We start from the raw sequence: 18,699 nt of genomic DNA, 5'->3' as shown, positions 1-18,699 counted from the left end.
GTCTTAACTCCTTTCAGCATTAACTCGAAAGTCTGCAGTCCAAAGTCTCATCCAAGACAAGGCAAGTCCCTTTCACCTATGAGCCTGTAAAATCAAAAGCAAGTTAATTACTTCCTGGCCGGGCGCGGTGGCTCACGCCTGTAATCCCAGCACTTTGGGAGGCCAAGGCGGGTGGATCACGAGGTCAGGAGATCGAGACCATCCTGGCTAACACAGTGAAACCCCGTCTCTATTAAAAATACAAAAAATTAGCCAGGTGAGGTGGCAGGCGCCTGTAGTCCCAGCTACTCGGGAGGCTGAGGCAGGAGAATGGCGTGAACCCTGGGGGGCGGAGCCTGCAGTGAGCCGAGATCACGCCACTGTACTCCAGCCTGGGCAACAGCGAGACTCTGTCTCAAAAAAAAAAAAATAAAGTTAATTACTTCCTAGATCCAATGGGGGTATAGGCATTGGGTAAATACAGTCATTCCAAATGGGAGAAACTGACCAAAACAAAGGGACTACAGGCACTATGCAAATCCAAAATCCAGTGGGGCAGTCAAATCTTAAAGCTCCAAAATGATCTCCTCCTTTGACTCCATGTCTTACATACAGGTCATGCTGATGCAAGAGATGGGTTCCCATGGTCTTGGGCAGCTCCGCCCCTGTGGCTTTGCAGGGTACAGCCTCCCTCCCAGCTGCTTTCACTGGCTGGCATTGAATGTCTGCAGCTTTTCCAGACACACGGTGCAAGCTGTTGGTGGATCTACCATTCTGGGGTCTGGAGGACGGTGGCCCTCTTCTCACGGCTCCACTTGGCAGTGCCCCAGTAGGGACTCTGTGTGGGACTCCCTTCCACACTGCCTTAGCAGAGGTTCTGCGTGAGGGCCCTGCCCCTACAGCAAACTTCTGCCTGGGCATCCATGCGTTTCCATACATCCTCTGAAATCTAGGCAGAGGTCCCCAAACCCTAATTCTTGACTTCTGTGTACCCTCAGGCTCAATGCCACATGGAAGCTGCCACAGCTTGGGGCTTGCACCCTCTGAAGCCACAACCTGAGCTCTACATTGGCTCCTTTCAGCCATGGCTGGAATGGCTGGGAGACAGAGCACCAAGTCCCTAGGCTGCACACGGCTTGGGGGCCCTGGGCATGGCCCACAAAACCATTTGTTCCTCCTAGGCCTCTGGGCTTGTGATGGGAGGGGCTGCTGTGAAGACCTCTTGACATTCCCTGGAGACATTTTCCCTATTGTCTTGGGGATTAACATTCGGCTCCTCATTACTTACGTAAATTTCTGCAGCCAGCTGCAATTTCTCCTCAGAAAGTGGGTTTTTCTTTTCTATCTCATTGTCAGGCTGCAAATCTCCCAAACTTTTATGCTCTGCTTCCCTTAGAAAACTGAATGCCTTTAACAGCACCCAAGTCACCTCTTGAATGCTTTGCTGCTTAGAAATTTCTTCCACTAGATACCCTAAATCATCTCTCTCAAGTTCAAAGTTCCACAAATCACTAGAGCAGAGGCAAAATGCTGCCAATCTCTTTGCTAAAACATAACAAGAGTCACCTTTGCTCCAATTCCCAACAAGTTTCTCATCTCCATCTGAGACCACCTCAGCCTGGACTTTCTTGTCCATATTGCTATCAGCATTTTGGGCAAAGCCATTCAATAAGTCTCTAGGAAGTTCCAAACTTTCTCACATTTTCCTATCTTCTTCTGAGCCCTCCAAACTGTTCCAACCCCTGTCTGTTACCTGGTTCCAAAGTCGCTTCCACATTTTTGGGTGTCTACAGCAGTGCGCCACTCTCCTGGTAGCAATTTACTGTATTAGTCCATTTTGACACTGCTGATAAAGACATATCTGAGACTGGGAAGAAATAGGTTTAATGGACTTACAGCTCCACATGGCTAGGCAGGCCTCACAATCATAGCAGAAGGCAAGGAGGAGCAAGTCATATCTTACATGGATGGCATCAGGCAAAGACAGAGCTTGTGCAGGGAAACTCCCCCTTATGAAATCATCAGATCTCATGATACTAATTCACTGTCACAAGAACAGCATGGGAAAGACCTGCCCCCATGATTTAATTGCCCACCACTGTGTCCCTCCCATAACACATGGGAATTCAAGATGAGACTTGGGTGGGGACACACCCAAACCATATCACCCACCCTGAGTTAATTTTTGTATATAGTGAGAGATAAATGTTGTTTTAAAAGAATTTTGCAGGAACTCTGTAAGGAATATGGTGATAAATAAGACAGATACAGTGCCTCCCCTCATGGAGCTGGTGTTCTATTAGAAAAGACAGACAATAAGCAAGTAGACAAATAAGACAATTTCAGATTGTGACATGTTCACAGAAGGATGATTGGGTTAATATGGCAGAGAATCTGGGGGGCCAGGGGAGGGCTATTTAGATAGGAGGGATACCAGGAAGGCCTGTCCTAGGAGGTGGTATTTAAAGTAAAATCTGAATCAGAAGACGGAGCCAGGGAAATCAAAAGCCAGGGACAGGACAGATCTTCCAGGAAGAGGGAACAGCAGTGCCCTAGAACTGGTGTTGGGGAGCTTGGCTGTGTGAGGGCAGAATGAAAGGGTGTGGCTGCAGTGGGGAGCCGAGGGGAAACTGGAACCCTAAGAAGGTGGAGGACTGAGCAGGGCCAGACCCGGCAGGCTTTGTGGGCTGTGTGTGGAATTTGAATTTTGTTCCAAGGGCAGAGTGCTGCAGAGTGGAGGTAGAGGAACCTGACTTGGACTGGAGAGCTGCTGAAGGCCTCATGGATGAGGCCCCTGAAATGTGCTCATGATCCGTGTTAAGTGAGGAAGACGGGCATAGACTGATGTAAACTGTCATTTCCACTGTATGAAAAAATGGACAGGAAACGGCCGGGCACGGTGGCTCAAGCCTGTAATCCTAGCACTTTGGGAGGCCGAGGTGGGCGGATTACGAGGTCAGGAGTTCGAGACCATCCTGGCTAACATAGTGAAACCCTGTCTCTACTAAAAATACAAAAAAAATAGCAGGGCATGGTGGCGGGCGCCTGTAGTCCCAGCTACTCGGGAGGCTGAGCCAGGAGAATGGTGTGAACCCGGGAGGCGGAGCTTGCAGTGAGCCGAGATGGTGCCACTGCACTCCAGCCTGGGGGACAGAGCCAGACTCTGTCTCAAAAAAAAAAAAGAAAAAATGGACAGGAAACAAAGCCCATAAGCATACATGCAAAAATGTGATAGCGATTACCTCCAGGTGGTAGGATTAGAGATGATTTTTACTTGTTTTTCTTATGCTTTTCTACATCACGCCATATGAGAAAAATAATCATGGTGATTTGAGAACTTGAATTTGGATCAGTCACAGCACTTAGTTGCAGACAACAGAATCTACTCTTTCTAGTTTGAGCTAAGGGGGATTTATTTCCATGTATTTTGACTCAGAGTCCAGGACCGAGCTTGGATGTCCCATAGCCAGGAACAACACAACCTGGACCATCACCTAAATCCACCTGACTGTTGCCATGGAAACCCCACTGCCTGTGAGGCTCAAACCTGGAAACTGGAGCCAGTTGCTTTGGGAGAACCAGAAGCCTCTGTTCCCTTCCAGCCAGGAGCTCATTTCTCCACCCTGCTGTGTCACTCATGCCCACCTTCTCAGTCTGGACAGGCCTCTGCCCAGAGAAGCTGAGAACATTTGCAGAACCAGAGCTGCAAGGGCATCTGGGAAAGGTAGATTTCAGTTTTCCAGAGGTTCAAGTCCAGTGAGCATGGAAGGAGGGGCTGCACACATGGCGAAGGGGGCAGTCTGTAGGTTCCACTGCAGAAGAGGAACAAGAGGGACAAACACTATCACTTGAGCCTTGGCCGTCTAAAGGCCACCTGGAGGAAGGCTTGGTTATCCACTGTGCTCTTGTGAGGACAGCCAGAGGCTCTCCTTGTCCAGGGAGCACTGGCTCTCTGAGCCTCTTGCTTTTGCCCCCAAGTGCCACCAGGCTGACGTCCACCTGTCAGCACCTCCCCTTCCTTGCCTGGGGGAGCTCCTCAGCCACCTGTGAGGCAGGCTGATGTGTGCAGACTTACCCTCCCCAGGAGCAGCCTTCAGCCACTCCCAGCTGCTTCGGCCCTGGGCTAAGAGAGCTGGAGGTGGCTTGAACTGGTTTCTAGGGCTCCCAGGTAAACTGAGCCTCAGCTTCCCACAGTGGTGGATATAGTGAGGTGCTGGGCAGCTTGATAACAGCAATTGTTGGCCCCCTTCTCTTTTCTCTTCTCACCTCCCTAGCCCTTCTCTCTTCTCACTTCCCAGATAAACTCCTAGCTGAATCTTTATCTCCAGGTCTGCCTCAGGGACAGCCCATGCAAAGGCATCGGGGATCATCCTGTTCCTAGATCTCAGCTTCATCTGCAGGAACCAGAAGCCTCCAGGATGCTCCTGACTATCTGCTTCTTTGCCCATGCTGAGTGCCGCCATAATCATAGGCACACACACACACACATACAGGCACACCCACATACAGTATACCACACACATGTACACACATGCACACACGCACAGGCATCCTCCACCCCAGGGCTGCCCAGCCCCTTGTTTTTCTCCCCACATTATTGCTCCTTCAGCCATAGGACGGGCGATGTTATGCCAGGGGCTCCAGGGCATCCTCTGCATGTGCCATCCTTGGTGTAAAAGATGACTCCACTGTGTGTTGCTGTTGGAGTGTGGGTTCTGGGCCAGTGCAGTCCTGGCTTCCCACAGCCACATAACTTCCTAGAGCCTGCTCAGTGCCAGGCCCCATGCTGGGCTCCAGTGTGTGGGAGGCACCATCTCCTCCAGGTGTTCCCTTCCCTGCAGGCCCCCACAGGTCAGCCTCTGAGCTGCCCTTGCAGCAGCCTAACGGCCCGGAGCATGATCACATCCTCAAACCACACCTCAGGTAGGCGGTGAGAGAAGCAGCTTTATTCATCAACCTCTGTGCTGGGAACGTACTTATCTCCTCACCACATTTTAGGGGCCAATTGTTGCTGTCATCCCTAATCGGCAAATGAGGAAACTAGGGCTCATGGAGATTAAGTGACTTCTGAGGCCACCTGGAAGCCAGTAAGGGGTGAAGCTGGGACTGGGACCCAGGAGAGTCTGATGGCTCAGGGTCAGTGCTTGTCCTCTGGCGTCCCAGAATGTGGAGCTGCTGGCATGACTGCATTGCTATGCCTCAGCCACATAACAAGTACTGGAGACCCTGCAGGGAACGTGACAAAACCCTTATCCTTGTGGCATTTTCATCCTACTGAGGCAGACAGACCCTAAGAGACATAAATAGAGAGCTTCACATGGTCCTGAGTGAAGGCCACAAGACAGAGATCTGGGATAGAGGCGCACAGGAGGAGCTTTGTGTTAGCTATCAATTACCGTGTAACAAGTGACCCCAAAACGTAGGAGCTGAAGACAGCAAATGTTGATGGTCTTGTGTTCTGTCCTGCTGAACCCATAGTTGGAGTCACCCTAAGAGCAGAGGCAGGGGAGTTTCCTGCAGGAGTGCCCCAAACCTTCCTGAGCTGGAGCCAGTTGTCATTCCGAAGAAAGGATCCCTGAACGCCTGGGTGACCAGTCCACAGCATTTATTAGGGCACTTACACACATAGGCCTGTGGTGTCATTGCCATGGACAGCGAGAAAGGAGCTGCCTACTCAGGCATGTCCGTAAGAGGGGCCCGGTTGCACCCTGTGTTTCTTGGTCAGCGCACAGGGGACTGGGACACCCTACCTCTCCCTTTCTGAGGTCAGAAATGCAGGAACAGTGTGGCCAGTGGCTCTGCCTCTGGGGTGCTCATGTGGTTGCGGTCATGAGTTGCCCGGGGCTGCAGCAGCTAGGGGTGGAAAATTTGCTTCTGGGCTCACACTCATGGTTGGTGGCAGGGGTCTCAGGTCCTCACCACCTGGGCCTCTTCCAGAGGGGCTGCTCACAGAACAGGGCAGCCGGCTTCCCCAGGGTGAGCAACCTAAGATGGCGATGAAGTGAAGACACAGAAACACACACACACACACACACACACACACACACACACACACACACACAGAGTTGGCCTCTGCTTGCTTTCTTTTCTGTCCTGGCTATGATCAAAGGGAAAACAAAAACAAAAAATAAGAACTTTCCAAAGCTGCTCCTGGGATCGCCTCTCCCCATCATCAGGCTTCCTGGGAATTCAGTGGAGGGTCTTCAGCCACCAGGGGCTGGTCTGCACCTTGTCCCATGGCCCCCAGGGTCAAGGAGATGCCACAGGTGTTTGTGCACCATTCCCATCTCACATCACCACTTCACCTGCTGTCGTGGGGACCATGTGATCCAAGTTGCTGTGCATCGATGCTGAATTAGAATTGCTGGACAGGGAGACCAAGGTCCTTCTAGAACAAGGGGTTTGCATTCAGGCACCTGGAACACACATTGCTGGGGACTACCTGCCTTCTGTCTCATTTGCTACTGGTGAGCGCGACTGGGCTGGGCAGCACCAAGGGAGGCTGGGTCTGAATCTGTGGGCAAGCTTGGTTCAGTGGGAAAGGCATCCCCTGGGGCTTTCTATGCTGAAAGGTCGTGCAGCATGTGCTCTGACTTCCGTTCTGGGACGTTCCTGAAAAGGCAATGAACAAAAAGACAAATCTCTGACTTTGGGTTAAGTATGTTTTTATTTCTCTAGCTCTCTGGCAATAAAATCCAATTTGGGACAGCCAGGGATTAGATTCCTCAATGTGTTTGCTCAAAGCCCTTTGCTCCTTAAGACCCAGGAAGCCCAAGTGAGGCTTTAGCCATCAGCTGCGTGGGGTTTGATCCGGAAGTCCCTTTCCTTTGGTGTACAGAGCTGGAAGGCATCACTGTCAATACCACATAGTCACAGTCTTCGTGAAAGTTCAAGTGCGCAATACAATCTGATTGTCCAATTTCTTGACATTCAAGCTTGTCTCCTTTGTAATGTGGTTGTAATTGATTCCTGAGTACTTGAAAACAGAGCTGGTTCTGGGGAAATAACACTGGAAATACCAAGTAGGGGATGCAATGAGGACAGTCGCACCGCTCTCACTTATTCATTCATTCACTCATTCATTCATTTAGTTGCTGCCCAGGTCAGAGTTCTGGAACCATACACCCCTCCTCTGGCTTTGCTCTCAACTCCTGGGGTGTATTCAAATCCTGGGAAAACAATTGCAGTCAAGGTGATGGAAACTGGAAGAGGGTGGGAAAGGAACCCTAAGTCTTCTAAGAAGAGTGGACTTTCTGAATACAGTTCCAGGTCAAAGGAAGAGCAGCAAGAGACCCTGGAGTATTGGGCCTGGGAATGTCTGTTGAGGCTGGGGAGGGGACGCTGGGAGCAGCTAGGGGCCTCAGGGTCCCCACATCTAGTGTCGTTGTGCAGGTCTCCCGGAGCAGAGGGTTCTGGGCTCTAAGCATGTGCTCTTCTCGTTGCAGGTCTGAAGGAGAAAGCTCACGGAGCGTCAGGTATGTGCTTCATCCACCTCTGTCCGTGTGTCTGAATCCTGGCGGTGAGCGGCGTTGGTGAAACCATGTGCTTTGATTTCTCCCTGCGGGTCTCCCAGGTCAGACCTCTCCTCCCCTGGCTGCCCCTTCGGCCCTGGCGTGTGCCCCAAGGGCCTGGGCATGATCTGCAGGAGCACGTCTGTTGGCTCTGCATCCTGGAGCAAAAGCCCTTCCCAGCTTCCCTGTGTTTAGAGTGACCTCTGCAGAGATTACCTAGGTTGGTGGTTGTTCCTTCCTTTCTGGGGCTGGTGATGGCCCAGTGTGCCAAGGCTGTGACCTGTCTAGGACCAGAAACTTCTGTACCTGACACCCCTGGGGCTGGGCTGGGCGGGGTCAGGGCAAGTCTAAGACGCTTGGTGGTGGGCCCGGCTCTAACCAGCCTCTAATAGTGCAGGGGTGTCTCCACGGCAAGTGTAATGCCCCTGCCCATCCTCGCCCCACCAACCGAGGGTCGGTGGGGGTGGACATGGAGTGGGCTTTCTGCCAGAGGCTCTGACTGAACCTAGAAGAGGGTCTGGTCTGAGACTGTAGCTGGGGTGTCAGTGCCCCAGCCAAGGGGCCTGGGGCCCGGCAGTTCTCAAGGCATGAGCTGGGGGACCAAGAAGGCCATGGGCATGGGAGATGGGGGTCAGCATGGTGAGCCTGGGGATGGGAAGGAGAGGCCAGGAGGCAGTTAAGAGCCCATGGACCCCCAGTCCCCTTTGGCAGCAGATGGACTTCCGGGTCTTAGTGTGGTGGCCTGAGGTGGCTGGTTTGTATTGTGATGTTACAGGCTGGGGAGATGAGATGTCCTGAGCTTGGCCCTGGGGGTGCCAGCTGGAGTGGGGTCCTCCAGGTGCCTGCAGAACAAGAGACAGATCTGGGGGAGGCTGCATCCCAGGGAGCCTCTTGGGAGGCAGCACAGGGGGTGCTGAATCTTATACTTGGGGCAGTCGGCTATGTGCTTGGAGCAGGGGACACGGGCAGGGAGTTGGGCTCCAGGGAACCAGAGTCCAGGGAGTGAGAGGCAGGGTCTCGCGGGAAGCAGAGGCATGCTCAGAAGGGGAACTGGAGAGAGAGAGCGTCCCAGAAGGACTGTGTGCAGGGGTGAAGCCCAAGTAAGGGGACTAGCTGGGGATGGTGCACTTGGGCTGGCAAGAGTGGGAGCTAAAGGGGATAAGGGGGGGATGCCCGGGGGGGTGGATGGACAAAGGCTAGGGTCTGGGGATCCGAGGGAGGGGGCAGCAGGCCCCTTGCAGCCTGAGGTGTGCACCGCCGCACGGCCCCACCCTGGAACACAGCATGGCCCTGAGGAGGAGGAGGGGAGACTGCCTTGGTGCACGACGGAGAAAGCTCTGGAATGTACCATTAAGTGAGCAAAGCAGGGTGCGAGAGTACACATCTCACACTACTTTGGGGTAAGAAAGGGCAGATATAAGTACGTATATTCTTATTTAATTTGTCAGCAAAAAGAAGCAGGAAGGAAACAGATGGCTCTTTAAATGGTCCCTTCAGAGGGAGGGCAAGGGGCAGGGCCTCCAGTGCCTGTACGCTTCCTCAGGGCAGACCTAGGAATATTCCTGAGGGTTCCGAACCCTGTCAATGTAATACTTGTTCAAACAATTAATTCAAAACAACAGGATAGGGAGAGGGTGGGTTGCCAATCCTTGGGGCTGGCCCTGAGGTGGAAGGGGATTCCCACATGGACTTGGAGGGGCTGCAGGCTCAGGAAGGAGATGGCCTCGCAGCCTCTCAGGCCCTCCCCGGCCTGCCTCTCTGGGCCCCTCTGGGATCTAAGCTTCCCCCAGTCCCCCCGAGGTGCCCTTCTCCCTCTGTCTTCCAAGAAGGCAGCTGCTTACCTGAAACCCTCATTCTGTGAAAGTTCATGGTGGGCAGCGGGTACCTTACGGGGGGGGTCCTGAGAGCAGCCTGCTCTCACTGGTGACCTGAGCGGGGGCCAGTGAACATGTAGAGTGAGTAGACCCTCGTGGTGGGGATCTGGTCTGCCCTAGCCCCGCCTGGCCCGGCGCTCCCTCTGGCGGATCGTCAGGAAAGCATTTGCCAGGCAGGCGCTGTGGAACCCAGCCCTGGAGGAGAAGGATGGGAACGACATTTCGGTGGGGGAACAGCATGTGCAGGGACCCCAGGAGTGAGCATGACTGGCTGCCTGGGGAGAATGAGGAATGGCCTCCGCGTCACAGGGGGACTGGCACGCAGAGCCGAGCGTATTTTCCACCTCCGAGCCACATGGCTCCCAGTGGGGTGCACAGACAGGAGAAGCCGGGCAAGGGAGAGCGCGGATGGAAGTTCCAGCAGGGAAGGCTGTGTTGAGTTCTTCCAGGGCTGAAGAATCCAGCCCCAAAACACCCTGCCATGTGGACATCGCAGTAGACAGTGTTGCTGAGGTTAAGATGCTGGGGTCAGATGTGATTCGCCATGGCTTTACCTGCTTTGGCCCATTGTCCCCATCATGCACAGGCATTGTGTTTCTTCCCCATGCAGCTGACGACTTGGGTGCCAGGCCTGTGTCATGGGTCACACCCTTCCCCCAGGAGCTGGGCCTCCCTTTTCTCAGGACCAGAGGCCTCAGATCGTTCAGATCTGACCCCGCCCCCACCCCCCTGCTTCAGATCACCACCCTCTGGACAGAGAGCCACCAGATCTGTGCTTCCAGAGCAGTGTCCGTGCGGGGTCTGCGTCACCAAACTCGGGATCCTGACTGCGGTTCTCTCTGAGTGCTTCTACCCTCTCCAGATCCGCTAGAGGGGAGGTTGGAAAACTAAAGTGAGACCACGGGCCTCCCCCGCTTCTCCCCCAGGACTCCCCCTGGCCTGACACACTGTAGCAGTGGCCCTGGTGGTCCCTGGACGCCACACCCCTACCAGTGCATCTGAGCTTCCACAACCTTCCCGTGCGCACCTCCAGCTCCCACCGAATGATGCCACTCGCCTTTCTAAATGCGGCCCATGATTCCTGCTTGCCTGCCCCCTGCTGTCTGTGACTCAGGATGTTTCCTCTGTTTGGAAAATGCTCCACCTGACCCCCTGAAGATCCCTTCCTTTCTCAGAGCCCCCATGGTGGCTGCCTTTCTGGAGCTTTGAGGGGAGCTGGGGCTGACAGGGTGGCCTCCTGATTGCCTCTGTGGCTTTTTATGCTTCACTTTTGATATCTCAGTTCCTTCTACTTTGTGTCCAAATGACTTAAGCATTTGTCTTTCCTCTCAGGCAGAGGAAGGACCCCAGGACAGGGGTGAGGCCCCTGAGTTGTGGTTAGATGGTGCCAGCACCTGTGGGGCACAGAACAGGCACCCGGGGGGTGGATTCATCTTGGCCTTGCTGGGAGCCCTGGGCAGGATGCCTTGCACAGAACAGGCACATGTTCATGTGTGTTTGATTGGACTTAGGATCATAAATATTTTCAGGCCATAAACCAGAAGGAAGAGGAAAAATGGACCACCCCCATGCTCAGTGGAGACCGCCCCTAACACCCTCCCCTCACCAAACACTCACTAAAATTAGTGGGCAGAGATTCTGCATTTGAGAAATCAGTGAAGCCGTGTATGGATTTTATTTGCCTAAGGAAGGTATGACTGACCTTGAGAGCTCATGGCTTGTGCTAAATATTAAGGACACACAGGGGCAGGGCTTGGGGGCTCATGCTTGTAATCCCAGCACTTTGGGAGGCCAAGGCAGGAAGATCATTTGAGGCCAGGAGTCCAAGACTATCCTGGGCAACATAGCCGGACCCCGTCTCTACCAAAAATAAATTTAAAAAATTAAGGATAGCCCTGAGAGACACCTCCTCCCCACCAGCTCTCGCCCTGCCCCAGGGTCCCTGCTTGGTGAGATTCTTGTTCTTTAGACTCAAATGATTGGAGTTGCCACCTTTCTGGTTTGCTTTTCTTAGCCTCCGGAGCAGCAGGGAAGTGCTTTTGCATGGAGAAGCCTGTTTGTGAATTCACGCTCACTACTTTTCCCTGAGGCAAAACATTTGCAAGATCAGATACATTCATTTTCCACAAATGAAATGACTCATTTTTTGACCATTTTGCAAATGTAGGACTTTGCTCATTGTCCCCCGGGAGGATGTGTCTGCTTTTAACTCCATCAAGAGGAAGGCTCTGGAGGCCGTCAAATGTGAATCTTCTAATGATTTATTTATGGAAGAGGGACCATAGGAAGAGAAGAGGTTTGTGGAGTTTGGAGTCTGCAAAAATGAATGACCGGGTAGAGGGTCCAGAGAGAATGTGGATACTGGTTTGAAAGTGCCAGGGCTTTCTGCAGGGTGCAAGCATTATCTTTTTTCCCCCCGGCACTCCGTCAAATCCTTGAAATTAACTCAACTACATTCAGTCATAGGAATAAGTTCCATTCAATGAGTTCTCACTATGTGTGGGGGCCTCACCTCATCTGTACAACCAACCGCACCCTTTTAAGAGAGTTATTATTGGCCCTTATTTTTTCAGCTCTGGGAAATTGAGGCTGAGAAGTACAAAACAGCTTGCCTAGGATGATGTGGATTTCGAGTGCAAAGGTGGGATGCCGTGCACCAAAGCCTTTGCAAGTCAGCGTCGCCTGTGGTGCTTGTTGAAAATACAGACTTCCAGGCCCTATCCCTTTCATGCCTCACTCAGTAGGTCTGGACAGGGTCTGGGAATCTGCATTTTTTTGAGATGAAGTCTTATTCTTGTCGTCCAGGCTGGAGTGCAGTGACGCGATCTCGGCTCACTGTAACCTTCACCTCCCAGGTTCAAGTGATTCTCCTGCTTCAGCCTCCCGAGAAGCTGGGATTGCAGGTGCCTGCCACCAGGCCCAGCTAATTTTTATATTTTTAGTAGAAACAGGTTTCACCATGTTGGCCAGGCTGGTCTCAAACTCCTGACCTGAAGTAATCTGCTTGCTTCAACCTCCCAAAGTGTTGGGATTACAGGCGTGAGTCACTGCTCTCAGCCTGAATCTGCATTTTAAATAAGCGCCCACATGATCTTAACAGGCTGCCTGAACATATGGTCTCTCCAAGGAAACAGAATTTCTCCAAGTATGCCAGTGTCCAGTGGCAGACACGTACCCTTCATAAGCATGAGCTGACTGAAGTGCAGAAATTTTGCTTCTAACACTTAGAAGATTTTTTTTTTTTTTTTTGAGACCAAGTGCTACTCTGTCACCCAGGCTGGAATGCAGTGGTGTGATCTCAGCTCATTGCAACCTCTGTCTCCTGGGTTCCAGCGATTCTCGTGCCTCAGCCTCCTGAGTGGCTGGGACTACAGGCGCACACCACCACGCTTGGCCAATTTTTGTATTTTTAGTAGAGATGGGGTTTTGTCATGTTGCCCAGACTGAACTTGAACACCTGGGCTCAAGTGATCTGCCTGTCTTGGCCTCCCAAAGTGCTGGGATTACCGCGCCCAGCCCTGACCTTAGAAGCATATTGCATGAGGCGGTCCCATGTAGGTCGCCTCCCCGTCAGGACTCTGAACGTTGACTGGCATTTTCCAAAGGCAACAGCAAGGCTCAGGGCTGGACAATGAGGAGATTCCGAGGACTGTTTTGTTTGGGGATGGTGGGGGAGCTTCTGGAGACGGTGGGCCTGGTTACCAGCATTGGCTCAGCTGGAACCAAGATGTGTGAGTAAACGTAATTCGTCCAAACAAATCCAGTTTTCTGTCTCCATACCAAGGCAAAACAGCCTTTGTAATTAACTGGGCCTTTTTCCCCAAACCCAAAATGAGAACGCACAGTTTATTTTGTTCACAAGGAGGTATGAAAACTGCTGAACGTGGCAGACAAAGCTGGGAGTGTTTGCTGTGCCAGGTAAACAGAGCTGAACACTTTCTCTCCAGGAAGGAATGGGAGCAGGCTCCAAATGTGAGAGATGGGCTGGGGCTGGGCCGGGGTCCTCTGCCACTGTCCAGCCATGTTTTGGAGGTGCTTGTCTGAGGGCTGAGCTGGCGGCCTCTGGAGGCGAGTGGACATTTCTTAACACTGTGGAATCAAAAGAGTACAGGCACTGGGGGCAGATAATCTTGAATTCAAATCCTTTCTGTTTGTCTTACCCTCGTGTCACCATGCAACAACCACTGAGCTCTCCAAGCCTCAGATTTCACACTCATTCAATAGTCTTTATTGAGCACCTGCTGTGTCTTTGTGCTAACTACTAAGGGTGTGAAGACCAATGAGATACAGTTAATTTCTGCCCCATGATGAAATCGGAGCAAAGACTTTAGCCTCAAGGCCATGGATCAATTAAATGAGGTGTAGATGGAACAGCACATGCCATGTCATACCATTCAGTTAGCATCCATTTCCTTTCTTCTCCCTCTGCCACAGTCTGTGGAGACACAGCTGCTCAGAATCCTGAGGGAGGGTCTGAGGCAAGCCCATGTTTACATGAGCAGGATGTGGTAGCCGCTGCTTGGATAGTGTGCCCTTTTGGCTGTCCTCCTTCCTTCCTTTGCTCCCCTGGGTTTATGATTGAGATTTCTTGGGCATTCTTGACTTTGGTGGACTTTACTTTTCCATCTCCTTGAATCTCTGTGCTGTATCCTGAGCAATTTCCTCAGGATGGTCTTCTAGTTCACTAGTGCTTTCTTCAGCTGTGTTCATTCTGCTGTGTGGCCCATGAATTGTGGGTCCCTGAGACCCTTGAATGGCCTCTGGATACCCTCAGCCTGCTTCCGGAGGCACTACTGGTCCTTTCTTTACACAGGAAGTAGAAAGATCTTATAGGAGCCACATTGAAGTCATTGGGCAAAAACCTATCTGACTGGGTGTATTTTGTGTTTTGATTTGTTTTCTATGAACTTGTGTAGAGAAGTAATAACTGACTGTTTAGAAGATGGGGCAGAGATATTGGTGCGGGGGCAAGGGAGTCTACTAATGGGGAATTAGACTAAATCCCAAAATACATTTAGTAAGCCTTGTCTAAACATCTGCTTCTATTGCAACCAAATCTTAAAGGTACTTAGAAGGTGGTGACACAATGTGTATGTGTGCATCTGACCCAGGTCCAGTGTTTGGGAGAGTGAGGACTTTGAAACCAGGGTCTAAGCTGAATGACCTTGGTCAAATGATTCAAATTCCCTGAGCCTCAGTGTCCTTATCTCAAATGGAAATGAAAACATCTAGCCCCCAGAGTTTTCTTGATCTTATCCACATCTGACTCTCCATTCTCTCCTCCATCACTGTGGTCATCACACTCTGGCCTTCTGGTACCTCCATTCTTCCAAGCTCATTAGTGCCCCAGGGCCTTTGCCTGTGCTATTCCCTCAGCCTAGAACATGCTCCCCCAGGTCCCACCCAAGGTGGGTTCTCCTCAGTCCAATCCTCCCTTCAGATGTCAGCTCCTCTTCCCTTATCATCCCACTTGAAGTAACCTAGCCAATCTCTGCACATTAGCCTGTTTACTTCTGTCCTGTATCTGCCTGTCCCCACTGGAATGTCAGCAGGAACTTTGTCTTATGCAGTGCCTCAGTGCCACTGTGCCTTAGTGCTCGGCCATGTGTCCTGGCACAGCATGCTATTTTGGTCTCTGGACTTGCCACTTCCCACATCCAAGGGGGAGCACCTCTGGAAGGAGGCCAGAGCTAAATGTGCTAAGCTTGCCTGTCCACATGCCTGGATGCTCCCGCTTCTCTCCCTCTATCATGCACTTCTTTCTGTTTCCTAATTGCCTATCTAGGACTTCCAATACTATGTTGAACCCAAGTGACAAAATGACATCCTTGTCTTGTTCCTGATCTTAGCTAAAAAGCTTTCAGTCTTTCACTGATGAGTATGATGTTAGCTGTGGATTTTTTGTATATGGCCTTTATTATGTTGAGGTAGCTTCTTTCCATTCCTATTTTGTTTAGTGTTTTTATTTTATTTATTTTATTTGTAATTTTTATTTTTTGGGGACAGAGTCTCGCTCTGTCACCCAGGCTAGAGTGCAGTGGTGCAGTCTCAGCTCACTGCAACCTCTGCCTCCCAGATTCAAGCAATTCTCCTGCCTCAGCCTCCTGAGTACCTGGGATTACAGGTGTGCACCACCACGCCCAGCTATTTTCTTTTTTTTGTATTTTTAGTAGAGATGGAGTTTCTACATGTTGGGCAGGCTGGTCTTGAACTCCTGACCTCAGGTAATCCACCCATGTTGGCCTCCCAAAGTGCTGGGATTACAGGCATGAGCCACCACACGGCCTTGTTTAGTGCTTTTATTATGAAAAGGTGTTGAATTTTGTCAAGTATGTTTTCTGCACCAATTAAGATGGCCACGTGTTTTTTTTCCCCTTAATTCTGGTATGCATTACACTGAACAGTTTTTGGATGTTGAGCCATCCTTGCATTCCAGGAATAAATTCTACTTAGTCATACTGCAGAATTCTTTTATCGGGCTACTGAATTTGGTTGCTGATATTTGCTGAGGATTTTTGCGTCAATGTTCATAAGAGGTATTAGTGTGTGGTTTTCTTGTAGTGTCTTTGTTTAGCCCTGGTACAAGACAATGCTGGCCTCACAGAATGATGTAGGAAGCACTCCCTACTTGAAGTTTTTGGAAGAGTTGGAGAAGGCTTGGTGTGATTTCTTCTGGAAATGTTTGGTAGAATTCATCAGTTGAAGCCATCAGGTCCAGGGCTTTTCATTGTCAGGAGGTGTTTGATTACTAATTCAGTCTCCTTATTAGTTATGAGTCTATTCAGATTTTTTATTTCTTTTTTTTTATTATTATACTTTAAGTTTTAGGGTACATGTGCACAATGTGCAGGTTTGTTACATATGTATCCATGTGCCATGTTGGTGTGCTGCACCCATTAACTCGTCATTTAGCATTAGGTATATCTCCTAATGCTGTCCCTCCCCCCTCCCCCCACCCCACACCAGTCCCCGGAGTGTGATGTTCCCCTTCCTGTGTCCACGAGTTCTCATTGTTCAATTCCCACCTATGAGTGAGAACATGTGGTGTTTGGTTTTTTGTCCTTGCAATAGTTTACTGAGAATGATGGTTTCCAGTTTCATCCGTGTCCCTACAAAGGACATGAACTCATCGTTTTTTATGGCTGCATAGTATTCCATGGTGTATATGTGCCACATTTTCTTAATCCAGTCTATCGTTGTTGGACATTTGGGTTGGTTCCAAGTCTTCGCTATTGTGAATAGTGCCGCAATAAACATACGTGTGCATGTGTCTTTATAGCAGCATGATTTATAGTCCTTTGGGTATATACCCAGTAATGGGATGGCTGGGTCAAATGGTATTTCTAGTTCTAGATCCCCGAGGAATCGCCACACTGACTTCCATAATGGTTGAACTAGTTTACAGTCCCACCAACAGTGTAAAAGTGTTCCTATTTCTCCACATCCTCTCCAGCACCTGTTGTTTCCTGACTTTTTAATGATGGCCATTCTAACTGGTGTGAGATGGTATCTCATTGTGGTTTTGATTTGCATTTCTCATCATCACTGGCCATCAGGGAAATGCAAATCACATTTTTTATTTCTTTGTAATTCGGTCTCAGTAGGTTTGGTGTTTCTAGGAATTTGAATCATCTAGGTTATATGATTTCTTGTACAATTACTTACAGGACTCTCATATAATCCTTATATTTCTACAAAATCAGTAATAAAATTCTAACTTTCACTTCTGATTTTAGTTAAGTCTTTTTATTCTTGGTTAGTCTAAGTGGTGAATCGTCAATTTTGTCAATCTTCTGGGAGAACCAACTTTTGTTTGGATTTGTTTATTATTATTATTTGTTCACTGTTATTATTTATTGATATTATTAGTTTATCTCTGCTATAATCTTTATTATTTTCTTTTGCTGCCAGCATTGGGTTTACTTTGTTTGCTACTAGTTCCTTAAGTTGTAAAGTTATTTTGTTGATTTAAGATCTTTCTTTTTCTTTAATGTATCAAGCTATGAATTTCCTCCTTAGTACTACTTTCACTGTGTTCCATAAGCTTTGCTATGTTGTATTTTTTTTCTTCTCCTTTAAGTACTTTCTAATTGTCCTTGTGATTTCTCTTTTGACCTATTGGTCTTTAAGAGGGTGTTGTTTAACTTATATAACTTTGTGAATTTTTAGGTTTTCCCTCTATTGTTGATTTCTTACTTCATCCCATTGTGGTCCCAGAAGTTACTTTGTAGGCTATCTATTTTCTAAAATCGCATGAGACTTAAATTGTGGCTTACCCTGTGGTCAATCTTGGAGAAAGTCCACATCCACTAGAAGACTCTGCGTTCTGTTGAGTGGAGTGTCCTGTTAGATCTAGTTGGTGTCTTGAGTTGCTCAAGTACTCAATTCTGCTTCCTTACTTATTTCCGGTCTGGTTGTTCTATTGTTATGGAGGATAGGGTATTGAAGCACCACCTATTAATGAGTAACTGTCTAACGAATAACAGATGACTCCCTTCAGTTGTGTCAGTTTTTGCTTCATATATATATTTATGTTTGCTTCATATATCTATAAGTTCCAGCTTCCTGGTGTTTCCGTGTCAGGCAGTGAATCTGTGGGTGCAGACGCCCATTAGCACCCATGAGGGAGCTTCCTCCTGGGTTCCTAAGGAGCCTGAGGAAGATCCAGAAGGCCCTGCCCTCGTGCATGGCTGGCAGCTCGGGGTGCACAGCCTTGAACATGCGGTGACCCTGCCCACTACTGATGGTGTCCAGGGATGGTCCTAGAGTTCCACCAGTCAGATAAGATTCTCCTTCCCCCCACAAGATAGCAGGACCAGGAAGCAAGAAGTGGGCTGGGGACAGGGTGGGAGTGTTGTGGGGCCCCTTGGCTCCCCCGTGTGGATTTTCTATATGCATAACAGGCCAAAGTGTGGCCACCCAGTGCTGCTGTCCTTAAAATCCGTCCTCGACTCTCATCCCGTTGGCTTTGGGGCCCTCGGTGCCCTGCCTCCTGATGACTTTTCCACCCACTCCAGCCTTCCCCTCCCACTACACACGCTGAAGCGTCCAGTTTGCCACAGGCACAATCACACCTCTGTCTCTTTGCACGTGTGGTTTCCTCTCTGGGAAGCCTGAATACCAGCCACCCAGCCAAGCTCCACTGGGCTCCTGGAGATGGCTCAGACACAGATCCCACTGTAAAGACCTCACTGCCCAGCTGGGAAGGTGAGACAAGGACAGAAACCATCTACAATCCAGCGCCACCTGTTCATAGCTACAAAGGAAAGACATGCACAGCACCGTGCACACCCACCTGCTGCAGGAGGGGTGGGGACAGCTTCTGAAGGGGGTGG

General features: G+C 50.2%; 1 protein-coding gene across 5 annotated transcripts in view; it reads left to right on the top strand.

The window, feature by feature from the left end:
- The window catches only part of IQSEC1 (IQ motif and Sec7 domain ArfGEF 1), a 394,136-nt gene that overhangs the window by 117,090 nt on the left and 258,347 nt on the right, over window positions 1-18,699 (top strand). For all 5 annotated transcript variants that reach the window (XM_032149766.2, XM_032149767.2, XM_058437296.1 and 2 more), the window contains exon 2: window positions 7,425-7,454. In XM_032149766.2, coding sequence (XP_032005657.1) covers window positions 7,425-7,454 — 30 coding nt within the window. The remainder of the gene's footprint in view (window positions 1-7,424; window positions 7,455-18,699) is intronic.

This window comes from Hylobates moloch, unplaced genomic scaffold (assembly GCF_009828535.3).
Source record: "Hylobates moloch isolate HMO894 unplaced genomic scaffold, HMol_V3 SCAFFOLD_4, whole genome shotgun sequence".
Taxonomy (NCBI): domain Eukaryota; kingdom Metazoa; phylum Chordata; class Mammalia; order Primates; family Hylobatidae; genus Hylobates; species Hylobates moloch.
This window is presented reverse-complemented; position numbering and strand designations above follow the sequence as displayed.